Below are 16,915 nucleotides of genomic sequence, written 5' to 3'. Positions count from 1 at the left end.
AGCATGGTCTACAAAGTGAGTCCCATAACAGCTAAGGCTACAAATAGATCCTAACGAGAGAGAGCGAGAGAGAGAGAGAGAGAGAGAGAGAGAGAGAGAGAGAGAGAGAGAGAGAGAGAGAGAGAGAACACAAACAACAAAACTTTTTAAAGGCACTATAAAAAGCAGAATGAGAGTTGTGGAATGAATTTCAAGGGCAGATTCATATGCAAATTATGCCAACTTGATTTAAAGACTGAGTAAAATGTCAAGGTCCTGTGTCTAGGAATATAATCTGTTGGAAATTCCAGTTTGTTAAAAGAAATAACCTGTACAGCACAGTCTTCTGAGGACTAAAACATCACATTGTAAAAATTCACCCCGGCCAGGCGTTGGTAGCACACACCTTTAATCCCAGCACTCAGGAGGCAGAGGCAGGCAGATCTCTAAGAGTTCAAGGCTGGCCTGGTCTACAGAGGGAGTTCCAGGACAGCCTCCAAAACAATACAGAGAAACCCTGTCTCAAAAAAAAAAAAAAAAATCACCCCGGACCTAAACTTTCAGATATTCTCTGTTCTCCACACAGTGCTGCTCTGACATGTAACTAGATGCAAAGGAGACTTCATCCCTCTTCTTTCCACAGCCCACTTGAAAAATAAAGAGAAAAATAAAAGTAGTTCATTACATTTAAGTAGTTTTGGTATTTCTTTGGTCCCGCCAAATTCTCTTTAAAATAGAGTGACTAGTTGGGGGCGGGGTGGAGAGGTTGCAAGCCTTTAATCCTAGCACTCAAGAGGCAGAAGCAGACCCCGTGAATTTGAGGCCAGCCTGGTCTGCAAAGAGAGTTACAGGACAGCTAGGGCTGTTACACAGAGAAACCCTGTGTCAAAAAACAAAAAGCAAACAAAAAGAAAGCGCAGGGCGTTGATAGCACACCCCTTTAATCCCAGCACTCAGGAGGCAGAGGCAGGTGGATCTCTGTGAATTAGAGACCAGCCTGGTCTACGAGAGCTAGTTCCAGAACAGCCTCCAAAGCCACAGAGAAACCCTGTCTCGAAAACAAACAAACAAACAAAAGGAAGAAAGTTAAAATAAGGTGAATTAAAAACCAAATAAACTTTAAATAATCTCTTCCAGCTCTCGAAGTCTTTGTAAGACTGAACAAAATCATTATTTGCTCTGGGTTGGTCTTTCTCACAAGTCTAAATCTTTTTTAAAGTTGTAATACAATTATATCACAAAGTCTTCTAATAAATTGTTTAAGGACGTCAAATGGGCATGGGCTCTACTGAGGGAGGGAGACCTAGCCCTTGAGCTGAGACAGGAGGGCTCTCTGAGCTCTACATAGCTAGTACTAGACCAGCCAGTGTTACATAGCAAGAACTTGTTAGAAAAATAAAACATACAAATGGTGATGAGCAATTCTTCCTGGTAGCATTTGCTGGTATACTGGTGTTCCTGTGACCTTTGTAGTTACTATGCTTAGACTTGCACTGCCACCTATAAACATTGTATTAACTGTCAGTTAAACAAGATATGTCTATTACTTAAAGACAACCATGAAAATCAGACTTCTGGTGTGAATCTGAAGTTTGCTATTAGTCAAAAATGGCTGGGAGGTGTAGCTCACCTTTTTATGATTTAATTTCTTTTCATTCTATGTGTGAGGGTTTTGCCTGCATGTGTGTACCTGTGCCACGTGTATGCAGTGCCTGCAGACACTAGAAGAAGGTGCCCTATGCCCTAAAACTGGAGTTACTGATGGTTGTGAGCCACCATGAGGATGCTGGGAACTGAACAGGTGCTGCTAAAGGTTGAGTCACCTCTCCAGAGCCCTGTGCTGCTCTGAAGAAATTAAAATGTGAGAAGAAGTGTCCTGGCAGGCAGGCTGGCTGGCATTTCTGCCCTTTGATGCCAATACACACAGGAGTACAGCAGCCATACCCCATAAGGCGCGTGGAAGAACAAAAAAGGAGCATCCCAGCTTGCAAAGGCTAATACACATTTGCACTCTGGAATCAGGTAAAACCCCCGTGAAAAAGGCGTCTGCCCAGGAAGAGCCCTAAGCTGTTCCGCACTCTGCAGGGGCATCGCTCATCTAGGCAGGTTTGTGCAGCAGAACTTGCGGGATGACAGGTCATCACTGGAAAAGTTCCCACTGACTTCAGGGGGTACTAATGTTGTCCTTGAAAATCCTCGGCTTCCTGGAATACAAAAGTTTAAAAGGATAATGTTCCTGAAAAGAGTGTAAGAGCAATACCCAGCAGTGCCCATCACATACCCACGGCATCCATAATCCACTCCCAATGGAAAATATTCTTAAACTTCCTCTCCTGCTAATTCAATTTTTAATTTAAAAGAGCTTGCTTCCTGCTCTTTATAGCAGGTTCTCATATCCAGAGTCTTTTTTGTATGCTGCACTTTGTTTTCTTGAGAAAGGATCTGACTATGGAGCTCTAGATGACTTGGCACTCATGGTTGTAACCAGGTGTGGCCTAGGACTCACAACAGTCCTCCTGCCTCAGCCTCCCAAGTACTAAAATTATAGGCACGTACCACCACACCGGCAGTGTCTCTTCTAAGGTACCTTTCATGGACACCAGGGTAATCTACAGACCACTCACATGCTTGTGTCCCATGCCCCTCCCCCATCAATTAAATCAACACACAGAAAAGTAGAGAAGTCAGTGTGTAGAATTCACACATTGCCTACTTTGAAAATTTTTCCTTTCTTTTTGGCATTATTTATTGTTTTGTTTTATGGCTGACATTTTTTTAAATTATAGACTTACCTCTACATATTGTAACATCCATTTTAAAAACCTGATTTCCTTTGTAACCACAATATCATCATAAATATCATTATACACCTAATAACTCCCTACTATCAACAATCATGTTCATATTCAAAATCTTAATTACAGTCTCCATTTTTGTTCCAGACAGGGTCTCACTGTATATCCCTGGCTGCTCTGGAATTCACTATGTAGACCAGGCTGTCCTTGAACTCACAGAGATCTTCGTGTCTCTTCCTCTTGAGTGCTGGAATTAAAATGGAGTACTACCACCATGCCAAATTCAACCTCATCACTTTTGTAATTTGCTTAAGCTTGTATCTTCTGTCAGAGACCACAGGTTATACTTGATGACATTAGTTTGTTACATTTCCTTTAATCTTCATTCAGATTCAGTTATTGTATTTTATGAGTGTTTTATCTGCATATTTGTATGTGCACCATGTGTGTGCTGTGCCCAGAGAGCTCAAAAGAGGATGTTGGGTCCCCTGAAACAAATTATGGAGGGTTGTGAACCACCAAGTGGGTGCCAAGAACTGAACTCAGGACCTCTGCAACAGCAGGAAGTGTTCTTAACCACGGAGCCATCTCTCTGATAAAACAAAACCAAACACAAGGTAGATGGCACCGAGGTTGTCATCTGATCCCCACATGCACACACACAGAAATGATTTATTCACGGGTTAGAAGCTCATTATTAGTGGTGGTTAATATAACCTCCAAACCTCAAAAAGTAGAATCCTCTCAGCTTTAAAGGAAGTAGTATGGCTTCTTAATCATATGTACAAGTATCCTGGAAGGGGAAGTCATCTCCAAAGATAATAAGAGACGAATCTGCCTGCCTCTGCTTCTGAATAGGATGTCATCAGCCATGTAGAGTGGCCAGAGAGATCCGTCTGTGTGGGAGATATGCTAAACAGCCCGACAAGCTGAAGACAAAAGTCACCCATGTGGACCTTACCTCGCAGTGTTAGTCTGCATCTTCCAAATAAACAGAGACCTTGTTCTCTTGTTTGAGTTTTTCCTCTTCTTTTCTGTAACAAAGGAACAGAAACCAATGTCAGATGAGCAAGGCAAGAAGCGAAGATGGCAGATCCCACAGCAGCACCAGGTGAGGTACCCGGCCCGGGCCCCATGCTTTAGGAAAAGGTACAGACACCTGGAAGTCCATTCAAGCCACAGAGAGCTAAACAGCCAATGCTGTGTAAGCAATAATACCGATGCCCCCAGGTGTCTTAGGAGTCTGAACTTAGACACATTCCAGAAGATCTAATATATACAACAGAAGTTTAAAGTGCACACCTGTACTTCACCATAATATCTTACTTCTAATGGCTACACTCCTCTGCGAAAAGGGGAGTATAATTAACCTAGAAACCCTCTTCATTGATTATATTCTCTTTAAACCTGAATGCCATTGATGGATTCCTTAGATGTTTCCCAATCAATTACACATATTTCAGTAAATATTTACTAAGTAAATGTTTCTGGGGTGCTTATAAATCCATATGCAAAAGAATGAATTGAGACTTTTTTTTTTTTTTTTTTGGTTTTTCGAGACAGGGTTTCTCTGTGGCTTTGGAGGCTGTCCTGGAACTCACTTTGTAGACCAGACTGGCCTCGAACTCACAGAGATCCGCCTGCCTCTGCCTCCCAAGTGCTGGGATTAAAGGCGTGCACCACCAACGCCCGGCTGAGACTCTTAATTATATATAAAATTTAACTAAAAGCTACGTCAGAGATATAAATTTAAGAATGTAATTTAAAATGTAAAATTGTCGGAAGAGATGGACTTCATCAAAACTAAAAGTTTTTGTGTCGTAATGGATAATATTCAAGAAGCAAAGAGAACTCAGGAATGGGAGCAGTTGCAGGTAATGTAACTGAAAGGGGACAGGCACCCTTACAGCTTAACAATAAGAAGACATCCATCGCCGGGCTTTGGTGGCACATGCCTTTAATCCCAGTTCGAGGCCAGCCTGGTCTACAGAGTAAGTTCCAGGACAGCCTCCAAAACAATACAAAGAAACCCTGTCTCAAAAAAACAAAAAAATAAAAAGAAGAAGAAGACATCCATCTCAGTTAGAGGGTGGGCAGGCTACATGAATACATACATTTCCAGAGGCTCTATAAATGGCCACTGAACACATGGGAGGAGGATGAAGTCCGTCAGTCATTGCTAAAGCTACAAATCAAAATCACTTGAGATAACACCTGGCATCCACTAGAGGGCAAAAATCAAAAGTGAGTGAATGCTGGCGAAATTCTAATGCCTATACACTCCTGTTAGGAGTGTATTGGCTGTTATGGGAAAACAGTTTGTCAATTTCTCCAAAAAGTCAATAGTTGCCAATGACCTGGCAATTGTCCCTTCACTATTGGGAGAATTGAAAGTACGTGTACACAAAAATTTGTGTAACGTATGTTCATAGTGATTGACACTATTTATAATTGCCAAAAGCAGAAAAAAATACAGTGTATGTTCATCAACTGAATAGACAATATATGGTGTGTCCATTACAGTAGAGTATCACACAGCCATAAAAATAAAAAAAGAATGAAGATAGGGAGAGAGTCGAGTGTGCAAACTGTTTGCTGTTTAATGATCTAAGTTCAGATCTCCAGGTACCATGTAAAAAGCCTCAGGTATGGCAGTGAATTCCTTTAGTCCTAGTGCTGGGAGGTGGAGACAGAAGGATCCCAGAGGCTTGCTAGACACTCAGTCTAGCCAATCAGTGAGCACCAAGCTCAGTGAGAGACCATGTCTCAAAGAACAAAGTAGAGAACAATAGAGGAAGACACCAATGTGGACCTCTGGCCTCCACATGGGCACACATGCACATACAGCACACAGGCATGCACGCACATACAGCACACAGGCACGCACACACATACAGCACACAGGCACATACAGCACACAGGCACGCACGCACATACAGCACACAGGCACATACAGCACACAGGCACACACACACATACAGCACACAGGCACACAGGCACATACAGCACACAGGCACACACACACATACAGCACACAGGCACGCACGCACATACAGCACACAGGCACACACACACATACAGCACACAGGCACATACAGCACACAGGCACACAGGCACATACAGCACACAGGCACACAGGCACATACAGCACACAGGCACGCACGCACATACAGCACACAGGCACGCACGCACATACAGCACACAGGCACGCACGCACATACAGCACACAGGCACGCACGCACATACAGCACACAGGCACGCACGCACATACAGCACACAGGCATGCACGCTCATACAGCACACAGGCACATACAGCACACAGGCACGCACGCACATACAGCACACAGGCACACAGGCACATACAGCACACAGGCACGCACGCACATACAGCACACAGGCACATACAGCACACAGGCACGCACGCACATACAGCACACAGGCACGCACGCACATACAGCACACAGGCACATACAGCACACAGGCACACAGGCACATACAGCACACAGGCACACACACACATACAGCACACAGGCACACACACACATACAGCACACAGGCACACACACACATACAGCACACAGGCACATACAGCACACAGGCACGCACGCACATACAGCACACAGGCACACACGCACATACAGCACACAGGCACATACAGCACACAGGCACACACGCACATACAGCACACAGGCACACACGCACATACAGCACACAGGCACACACGCACATACAGCACACAAGCACACACACACATACAGCACACAGGCACGCACGCACATACAGCACACAGGCACGCACGCACATACAGCACACAGGCACGCACGCACATACAGCACACAGGCACACACGCACATACAGCACACAGGCACACACGCACATACAGCACACACGCACATACAGCACACAGGCACACACGCACATACAGCACACAGGCACACACGCACATACAGCACACAGGCACACACGCACATACAGCACACAGGCACATACAGCACACAGGCACCTGCACTGCACATACAGCACACAGGCACACACGCACATACAGCACACAGGCACACACGCACATACAGCACACAAGCACACACACACATACAGCACACAGGCACGCACGCACATACAGCACACAGGCACGCACGCACATACAGCACACAGGCACGCACGCACATACAGCACACAGGCACACACGCACATACAGCACACAGGCACACACGCACATACAGCACACACGCACATACAGCACACAGGCACACACGCACATACAGCACACAGGCACACACGCACATACAGCACACAGGCACACACGCACATACAGCACACAGGCACACACGCACATACAGCACACAGGCACACAGGCACATACAGCACACAGGCACACAGGCACATACAGCACACAGGCACACACGCACATACAGCACACAGGCACGCACGCACATACAGCACACAGGCACACACGCACATACAGCACACACGCACATACAGCACACAGGCACACACGCACATACAGCACACAGGCACACACGCACATACAGCACACACGCACATACAGCACATAGGCACACACGCACATACAGCACACAGGCACGCACGCACATACAGCACATAGGCACACACGCACATACAGCACACACGCACATACAGGACACAGGCACGCACGCACATACAGCACACAGGCACACAGGCACATACAGCACACAGGCACACAGGCACATACAGCACACAGGCACACAGGCACATACAGCACACAGGCACACACACACATACAGCACACAGGCACACACGCACATACAGCACACAGGCACACACGCACATACAGCACACAGGCACACACGCACATACAGCACACACGCACATACAGCACACAGGCACACACGCACATACAGCACACAGGCACGCACGCACATACAGCACACAGGCACGCACGCACATACAGCACATAGGCACGCACGCACATACAGCACACACGCACATACAGCACACAGGCACGCACGCACATACAGCACACAGGCACGCACGCACATACAGCACATAGGCACACACGCACATACAGCACACACGAACATACAGCACACAGGCACACACGCACATACAGCACACAGGCACACAGGCACATACAGCACACACACCAAAGTATGAAATAGTAAATATTTTACAACATTGACAATGTCTAGAAACATACTGAATGAGAAAAGCTGGATACGAAAGGTCAGGTATTTTACAGTTCTACTTACATTAAACGTTCAGGATAGACACACCCCCATAGACAGACAACAGGTGGGTAACTGTGAGCTGGTCGGAGGGGATGATGACAAGATGATGGGGAGTTTCTAGAATTGGTGATTACTACACAACTCTGTGCATTTAATTGGTGATTACTACACAACTCTGTGCATTTAATTGGTGATTACTACACAACTCTGTGTATTTAATTGGTTATTGCTGCACAACTTTGTATATTTAAAAGGGTGCATTTTCTTTCAAAGGTTTGTCTATTTTTATTTTATTTGAATGTTTTGCCTGTGAATATGTAAGTGCAGAACCCACAGAAGTCAAAAGAGGGTGTCAGATCCCCTGAATCTGGAGTTACAGGCAGTTGTGAACCATCATAAGGATGCTGTAAACCAAACTCAGGTCCTCCACAAGAGCAGGCAGCGTTCTTACCTGCTAAGCCATCTTGTTGTCCCAAATGGGTAGATTTTATAGCTTATAAATTTTATCTCAGTTTTAAAATGTTTACTGAGCACTTACTGTCAGCACAGCAAACTTTCCCAGCCACTGATTCAGTGACTGCTGGGTGCCTCGCCCTGTAGCTCTCACCAGTGTGCCTCCCTTCACAGAGGATTCTTCTTAAAGCTTCATGTGCACTTTTTATGCCCAAAATCTCACGTAATAATGAAATTCTTTGGTGAGATCTTGTGTAAAATTATGAAGCCTTTTGGATTTTGTTATCGTTGTCTAAAGATTTATTTTGTAGCCGGGCGTTGGTGGCGCATGCCTTTAATCCCAGCACTCTGGAGGCAGAGGCAGGCAGATCTCTGTAAGTTCAAGGCCAGCCTGGTCTACAGAGCAAGCTCCAGACAAGCTCCAAAACAATACAGAGAAACCCTGTCTTGAAAAACCGAAAGAAAAAAAAAGATTTATTTTGTTTTTAAGTTTGTGTATGTGTCTATCTGGATGCAGGTTTGTGAACATGAGTGCAGATGCCACAGAAGCCAGAGGTATCAAATCCCTCTGGAGCCGGAGTCACAAACTGCTGTGAGTCACCAGATATGAGTGCTGGGAACTGAACTCAGGTCCTCTGCAACAGCAGTCTATGCTTTTAACCACTGAGTTTTTTGGGGGGGGGGTTCTTTTTTCTTTTCTTTTCTTTTTTCTTTTCTTTCTTTTTTTTTTTTTTTTGTTTTGTTTTGTTTTGTTTTGTTTTTCGAGGCAGGGTTTCTCTGTATTGTTTTGAAGCCTACCCTGGAACTCGCTCTGTAGACCAGGCTGGCCTTGAACTCACAGAGATCCGACATCCGACTGCCTCTGCCTCCCGAGTGCTGGGATTAAAGGCGTGAGCCACCAATGCCTGACTAAGAGGCCTTTTTTAAAGTTACTACCGATGTCCTAATTTATCTGTCCTGTGAAATGGAGCCTCTCACACATTTGGTCAAAAATAAAAACAACTGTTCAACTGTTCCTTGGTCCCACTGAAAAGTCCCAAGAGCCACCCCAGGAGGATGAGCAGGCATTCCCACCAGTGCTCACTCAGCCTTACGATTTTATCCCCTCGTCGTCATGAGCCCTTTTCGCCCATCGCTTTTTCCGGAAGTGCTGGAAGAGGACCACGGCGATTACTGTTATGATCATTACTGCACACGCAGAGCCGATGGCCACAGCCAGGAAGAAGATCTCAGAGAAGGGCACTGTGAGCAGAAAAAGACAAGGCAGAGCAGGGAGTTAGGTGAAATGACAATGTGTCTCGTTATTAACCAGCATCTTCCTTTCTCCCACTTTTACGATTAAAACAGCACATCATGCTGTAGCCATGCAGCAGTGGGAAACCTACACACACTACATCAGCGCTTCTATAGTGTGACTCTAGAAGCAGTGACATCACCACTGGAGACCTTTGAAGTGCAATTCTCAGGCCCTACCCCAAACATGCTGGACTAGAAACACTGGAGGGTATATCCAGCCATCCAGTCTGCGTTTGGACATGTCTTCCAGGTGATGGTGACGACAGCCAAACACTGAGAACCACTGAGTCAGTTAAACTGCCGGTAATTCAAGTTACTGCTACCCTGGTCAGAACTCTGTCCAACTTAGTCCTGCCAAACTACTCACCCCTTCATCCAGTCAGGCTCTTAAGAGCCTACTGTGTCGTTATGATAGAAACGAAATGCCACAAGCATTATGCCCAAGGTGCTCTGTGTGTGTGTGTGTGTGTGTGTGTGTGTGTCTGTCCCAGGAAGACAGGCACGTAAAACAATAAGCCCTAAGAGCCAGAAAGGACATCAAGAGAATATCTGTGCCAGGAGTTTCCAGCCTAGAATCCATCAGGAAGGAGGAGGAAGTTCCAGGGGATCCAGTGCCTTCTTCTGGCCTCTGCAGGCACCAGGACCACAAGTGATGCACAGATACACGTGCAGGCAAAACACCAATACACATGTAACAGAGAGTGGGGAGTCTCCTTAAGTGTATATCCATTTCTTAAAGTAGGGAAGCAGAGCCACAGCTTTCTGTAGGCTCTCAAATAAAGAGTGATTCTGATATGTTGAGCAGCTGCTGGTCTTTGTGTTGTTTTTGTTGTTTGCTTTCTGCTGTTTTTGTTTGTGGTTTTGGATTTTTTTATTTTAACCTAACCTATCAGAAAAACAAAAACAAAAACAACTGAGGTCTGAAGATATTACATTACTGAGTACTTTCAGTACTCAGATGATGCATGTATACCACACGGCTGTCTCTGTATGGAGCCCAAAGAGATGGCTTTAAACTGATCTAGGTAATAGTGACAGGAGACAACCATACCACTTAACACACTAAGATGTTTTAAACAATGTTGTGTGTTAGCTAAGAACACAAGTTTCCTTAACTCTTAAGAAGCTGAGGCAGGAGGATCTCAGGTTTGAGTGAGCCTGAGCTATACTGAGATCTTTTCTCAGATGGCAAAACTCCCCCACCACCACACACACAGGAGCTCTGCCTAATTAACTGATTAACTGTATGACCTGGGTTAGTTAGTTACCTTTATTGAACCTCAGTTTTCTCCTATGTTAAGACACAACAATATTCATTTCTTGAGTGCTTATAAAAAATAAGACAATTCCTATAAATTGTGCCTGCCCATAATAAATGCTGAGTACATGTAGCTATTATAATTTTCAGTACAGTTCAGAGTTTGGAAGACTTTCACGAATTTATTGCATCATTTTGCCCTCACCAAAATCTTTGTTATATTATTCTTACCATACTCATGACAAAAGTAAAATTTATGTATAATTGACACACAAGTAGGCAGGTTTCAACCCCTGTTCTCCAACTCAGAAATGTGGTCCATGTTCTTTGTCATCTGGCATCATTTTTCAGGTGGACCTTGTAGTGCAGGCAACTCAATAAACAGTTAGAGGACAGTTTGAAAGTCTGGGACGGTTGAGTTTGAGTCTGAAGTGACCTCATTTACTAGCTATATGGATTTGGGCAAGTGACTTACACTTGGTGAGTCTCCGTTTCCTTGTTAGTAAAATGGGAGACACTAGATATACAACAAACTCATGAGCTGTGTAAATAAATGAGTCTGGAGAGATGACTCAGCAGTTAAGGGCACTGGCTGCTTTTTCAGAGGACCTGGGTCCAATTCCCAGCACTCACACAACGGCTCACAACCATCTGTAACTCCAGTTCCAGGGGATCTGACACCCTCTCTGGCCTCCATGGGCACCAGGCACTTAAGTGGCACACAGACGTATATGCAAGCAAACCACCCATGCCCATAAAGTAATAATTTTTAAACTGTTTTAAAAGAATAAATAAAATGTAGCGTGTAAAGCTCCTGAGAGGGGGAGCACTGAGTAAACACTGAGACCATTCCTGATAGTGTGTCAGGATTAAATGAGATAGTGTGCGCCAAGCACTTTGGAGTGTGCCTGGCACACCAGGTGCTCATTGAGCATCCGAATAAGTGAGAACGAACTGACCTATTGAGAGTCTTTTTATCAGAGCTGCTTCCTGTCCCTTTCACCATCTCAAGGCCATTCTTGTCACAGATTCCTCAGATCTCTTTGCATTACTTTGTTTCTTTCCAGGACCAAACAAAGCCTTTATTTTTTCACCCCAGGACTCTTCAGTCTCTGAAGTTCCCAGCCCTGAAACCCAGGCCCTCCTCCCTTCCAACATCACAAAAGACAGCACTTTTTCTTTTTTGGTTCAGCTCTCACTTCCCAAAACCTACCAGTGTGCACCACGCTGAGCCGGATCGACCCTACCAGACCATCGACGTCAGGGGGGTTCTTCACCTGGCAGGTGTATGTCCCATTGTCATCGAACTGCAGCTTCCAGAGGATGATGGAGACATCGTACCGCTCAGGGTTCCCATCCCAGACCACCCGGTCCTTGAACCGTCCGCTCATGGGTCTGAAGGGCTCCCTGTGGTAGTAGAACACCTACAGAGGAGAGAGGATGAAATCCCCCACTCTGTATGGGGCTGAGATGGTAGGGGTGGGTGAGAAGCCTCGTCAGTCTGAGCAACAGTCCAGCTAGCTCCTCAGAACACTCCCTTGCTTCCCTTTCTTAACTATCGCTCTCTGTCCCAAGAACTGGTTCCCAAGTTAACCCTGGGCATGCGGCTAACACAGGAAAGGCAAGAGTGAAAAAAAAAAAGGATTGTCTTAATACAGTGGTTCTCAGCCTTCCTAATTTACAGTTCCTCATGTAGAGGTGACTCCCAACCATGCTGCTTCATAACTGTAATTTTGGTACTATTATGAACAACAATGTAAATATCTATGTTTTCCAATGGTCTTAGCTGACCCCTGTGAAAGGGTCATTTGACCCCTGAGAATCACTGCCCGAATACATCCTAGTCAAGGGTCTGCTGGAAGGTGACAAGAATCTACTTACAAACTGCTCATGGCCCCCATCTCGAGGACGGAAATTCCATGTCACTGTCAGGGCATCACCCACAGGGGCAAAGCTGGAGAAAGTGCATTTTAACCGAACATCTGTCCCGTTGACTGCCTCCAGGGCCCCGGAGGTGTAAATTTCCACCGCTGCTGTAGGACAAAGGGCTGCAAGGGAAGGAAAGGGGTTAACAAGGGTATAAAGTTGAGGGGGGAAAAAAAAAACTCTGACACTTTCCAAACAAGCCAATCTCCAAACTCACTTCGCCTGGAGTCTGAATACACTCCTACCTATATACAACTTGACCCTCCCATCCGGAGGGCCAATTAAAAGTACTGCCCAGCAAACTACCTTGTGCTCTCGCTTTCTTCACAGTCTCGTGGTACCAACTTCAGAACTACAGTCACAGACTACAAACATCAGTCAGTAAGATGTAAAGTAGAAACAAAACTTCAAACGTTGAACAAACATGAAGTACTAAGATCAAGCAATAAAGTATGTGTTTAAAAAAAAAGTCTTGCCGGACGTTGGTGGCGCATGCCTTTAATCCCAGCACTCGGGAGGCAGAGGCAGGTCTCTGTGAGTTTGAGATCAGCCTGGTCTACAGAGGGAGTTCCAGTATAGCCTTCAAAGCCACAGAGAGACCCTGTCTCGAAAAACAAAAACCAAACAAACAAAAATGTGTCCAAGTGGGTACATTTTCCAGCACGTAGACTTAGGACTGCTACTAACCTGAAGGTTAATCCACCCCAGCTGCTGCGCTTGCCTGCACCCCTGGAACCTTATACCACGTGGTGTATTTACAAGTTCTGTGTGTGCATTGGGGCGGCTTCAAAACCACAGCGGGGCTCTCGCTCTGATAATCTAGGTTTTGCTCGGTGGTGCTGCAGGGAGTCGCAGACAAAATCCTCCCACAGAAATCCAAGGGCCAGATCTAGGCAGCAGCCCGAGGCTGAACGCAGCCACACAAAGATGGTATGTAACCTGAGATCAGAAAGCCCTGTCTGTGCCTGAATCACGAGCGGCCAAACACACCTAAACCTGTTTGCCCAAAGCACTGCCCAAAGGAACCCACCGAACTCAAGTTTCGGTGAAGTCTGGACTAGAACGAAATGCAGCCGGGTCTCGAGCTCCCAACAGAGCCCTTGAGACTTTTTCAAGCCATGAGCTCGGTCTTTCCATAGAGAGGGCGGTGAAGGTAAAGACTTCTACAAGTCCACCAGTTCTTACCTGTGAGCTGTAAGCCCAGGAGAAGTGGAAGCACACGCGCAGGGCTCTTACCATACATCAGGGAAAGCCAGCCGTGGCCCCAAAGGCCAGACCCGGCAGACCCAGGGCTCCAGCACCCTGCCAAGACCAAGGCCAGGACGAGCAGGCACCGCAGTTTTCCCCCAGAGAGGTCTGAGTCCCTCACCTAAGGGAAGGTGCACAGCCGAGCCAGCCAGTGACTCATCCCGCCCAGCCGGTGCAGCGCTGGAATGAAAGGTGGGGCCTCTGCCCCCAGCGCCCTCCCCCTTGTCCTCCCTCCCGCTCTCCTCCACACTCCAGCCCTCTGCGCAAAGGTCTCAAGCTCTGCGGTCCTCTCTTTGCTTTTCCGTTCATCTGACCAAGGCCTGGCCTCCGGGTGGCCTCAGAAGCAGCCAGAAGAGGTGGTGCCAGTTTGAAACGTCCCAGGCTGCTCTGGGCTTGGCCACACACACCCTTTTAAAATAGGCTATAGTCTTGCCTAGGAAGTGATCGGTGCAGTGATTCCCGCCCTCGGGGCCACATAACCTAGGGCCTGGCTCAGTGCAACTCCCAGAAATAACAGGAGTTCCTTAGGCCCCTCTGGAAACCCAGTCCCACCCACGATGCAGGCAGTCCTTCCTGAGACTCGGCAGAAGGAAACCAAAGCAATCTCAAAGCTGGATCCTTTCCCAGGTCAGGACAGCTCCCCTCCTCTTCCCCTGGCCCCCAACCCCAGCACAGTTTGCAAAGTGCGTTCCAGCTATCTTTTCATCTCCACAACCCTTTAGGAAGGGGTACCATTTTAATCGTGAAGAGAGCAGCAGCCCAGGAGGTAAGCAATTGCTGGGAATCTTTTTGAGTTTTATTTTTACAGTTTGAGACAGTCTCATGATGTAGCCCAGGCTGGGCTTTGAACATGCGATGCTATTACCCAGCTCTGGCAATACTCGGGACTAAACCCATGACTTTGCCCTTACTAGGCAAGCGCTCTGGCACTGAACTACACCCACAGCCCTATGGGAATCTTTCTGGATTGCATGTGTTCTCTGCCCACAAAACAAAGGCCGATATGGGTGAACAGACAGTGAACGCTCAAGGAATTAGTCATTCAGAAGGAAGACCTTTCTTGTACCCCAGGTTTCCACTGCCATTTTTAGGTCAGCCACCTATCTGAGAAGCCTAAAGTGTTGAGAGACAAAGGGCTTCATCGGAGAAGAGTCACAGATTAACGACATAGCAGCAAGCTGACCAAAACAAGAGACCAAAGACAGCAGTTAAAAAGTGGGTGTAGTCAGCTCTGTCAGAATTGACGCCGCCAAGTCAACAAGCCGGGCCACCTGAGTCCTCTCTCTGGAACCCACATGGTGGAAGGAGAGAATCAAAACCTGAAAGTTGTCCTCCGACCTCCACCGCTATGCTATGGTACACGTGAGCGCTCGTGCGCGCGCACGCGGACACACACACACACACACACAGAGAGAGACAGAGAGACAGAGAGAGACAGAGACAGAGAGACAGAGAGACAGAGAGAGAGAGAGACTAGTTAAAATGTAATTACAAAATTTTAAAGTAAGCCAGATGGGGGTTGGTACCCTGAACACAACCGAGTTGCCCTTATCCCTGGATTAGCTATCTAGAAACTTTTTAGTGACTCATGGTCCTCTGGCTAAGCCTTGGAACAAGGAGTGCTACAAAAGGAAGCAAGGGCCAAGTTGAGTAGAAAAATAAAGAAACACTGAGCTAGGGATACGCGCAGCTTGAAGACAAAGCTCGTGCACGAGACCTATGGAGTGGGAGATAAATAAAAGAGATGAAATTCCACGCAAAGAGAGATAAGTTATAGAAATGAAGAAAAAGGGAACGCACAGGGGAGAGGTGGAACAAAAATGGGTAGACACACACCCAGACTTACTCATTAAGCTGGGGAGCCCAGGGGCTGCCCCAAAGGGAGGTCAGCTGCAGTAACCAACGTGTTACTGCAGTGAGTGTTTCTGGAAGTGTCTGGCTCCTTCACCAGCCTCTAGGTCATTCTGAGCAGCCCAAACTGAAAACTCTGGGATGATTTGTGGCATTTACATGGTGGTAAAACGCAGCCTTTCTTGTATGTAGGTCAGAAGAAGTCAGCTCCAGGAACGTGGTGTAGAAAAAAGTTAAAGGAAACAATTTTGGTCGGCTTTCAGCTTTGTTGAGAAACGCAGTTCCAAAAGGAGAGAGAGGCAGGGGGAGGTTAAGTTGATAGCAGATTGCAAAATTCAGTGAGAGGTGGAGTTAGCTGAAGGACACTGAACACAGCAGGTGAGGAATCAGAGCAGGGCCACTGAACAGAATAGAAAGCCTGTTGTCCCAGCAGAGGAAACCCTCCCCGGTCACCAGATGCCCTGAGAGCTGGCAGTCAGCCCTGCTCCGAGGGGCACAGCTGCCCGGATCCCATTCCTCAGTTCAGGTCAAGTTTTTGGCATTGTGCTTGGCAACGCCCAGTTCCTTCCAGTCAACAGGAGAGGCTCCAAGTCACTCACTGTTCCCCACCCTGGGTGAGGAAGGAGGTCAAGAGCTGAACCTGTTATGAGAAAATGACAGATAGAAAGACCATTGCCTCTCGGTATTCCAAAGATGCCAGCGTGTGGGGCTTCCATCAAAAGCAGAGGCATCGGTGAACATCCTGAAGAATAGTTTATGTCTTGGCAGAGAAAGAGAGAGAGAGAGAGGCTGGAGAGATGGCTCAGTGATTAAGAGCACTGTTTGCTCTTCCAAAGGTCCTGAGTTCAAATTCCAGCAACCACATGGTGGCTCACAACCATCTATAATGAAATCTGGTTCCC

At 46.6% G+C, this 16,915-nt stretch overlaps 1 protein-coding gene across 2 annotated transcripts; it reads right to left on the bottom strand.

The window, feature by feature from the left end:
* Positions 1-980: 980 nt before the first annotated feature.
* Mpzl2 (myelin protein zero like 2) lies at positions 981-16,250 on the bottom strand. Of its 2 annotated transcripts, none has more exons than XM_040730140.1 (6): positions 16,009-16,250; positions 12,870-13,036; positions 12,202-12,412; positions 9,529-9,676; positions 3,736-3,808; positions 981-2,183 (listed from the first exon to the last, which is right to left on the bottom strand). In XM_040730140.1, exons 1-5 carry the CDS (start codon positions 16,010-16,012, stop codon positions 3,745-3,747), a joined length of 594 nt encoding a protein of 197 aa, XP_040586074.1. In that variant the 5' UTR covers positions 16,013-16,250; the 3' UTR covers positions 981-2,183; positions 3,736-3,744. The 2 variants fall into 2 exon arrangements, with proteins under 2 accessions (XP_040586074.1, XP_040586073.1); XM_040730139.1 differs by lacking the exon at positions 16,009-16,250 and adding an exon at positions 14,100-14,390.
* Between the last annotated feature and the right edge of the window lie 665 nt (positions 16,251-16,915).

Source organism: Mesocricetus auratus, unplaced genomic scaffold (assembly GCF_017639785.1).
Source record: "Mesocricetus auratus isolate SY011 unplaced genomic scaffold, BCM_Maur_2.0 Super-Scaffold_100022, whole genome shotgun sequence".
Classification (NCBI taxonomy): Eukaryota; Metazoa; Chordata; class Mammalia; order Rodentia; family Cricetidae; genus Mesocricetus; species Mesocricetus auratus.
Note: the sequence above shows the minus strand (reverse complement) of the source record. Positions and strands in the feature narration are given on the sequence as shown.

What these genes read in the sequence shown, in the direction of transcription:
- Mpzl2 (XM_040730139.1), bottom strand. Translation starts at nt 14,157, where the DNA reads ATGTATGGTAAGAGCCCTGCGCGTGTGCTTCCACTTCTCCTGGGCTTA. An exon ending in GCTCAGCGTGGTGCACACTG is followed by an intron (nt 9,677 to 12,201) that starts GTAGGTTTTGGG and finishes TTCTGCTCACAG; the next exon opens with TGCCCTTCTCTGAGATCTTC. An exon ending in GACGACGAGGGGATAAAATC is followed by an intron (nt 3,809 to 9,528) that starts GTAAGGCTGAGT and finishes CCTTTGTTACAG; the next exon opens with AAAAGAAGAGGAAAAACTCA.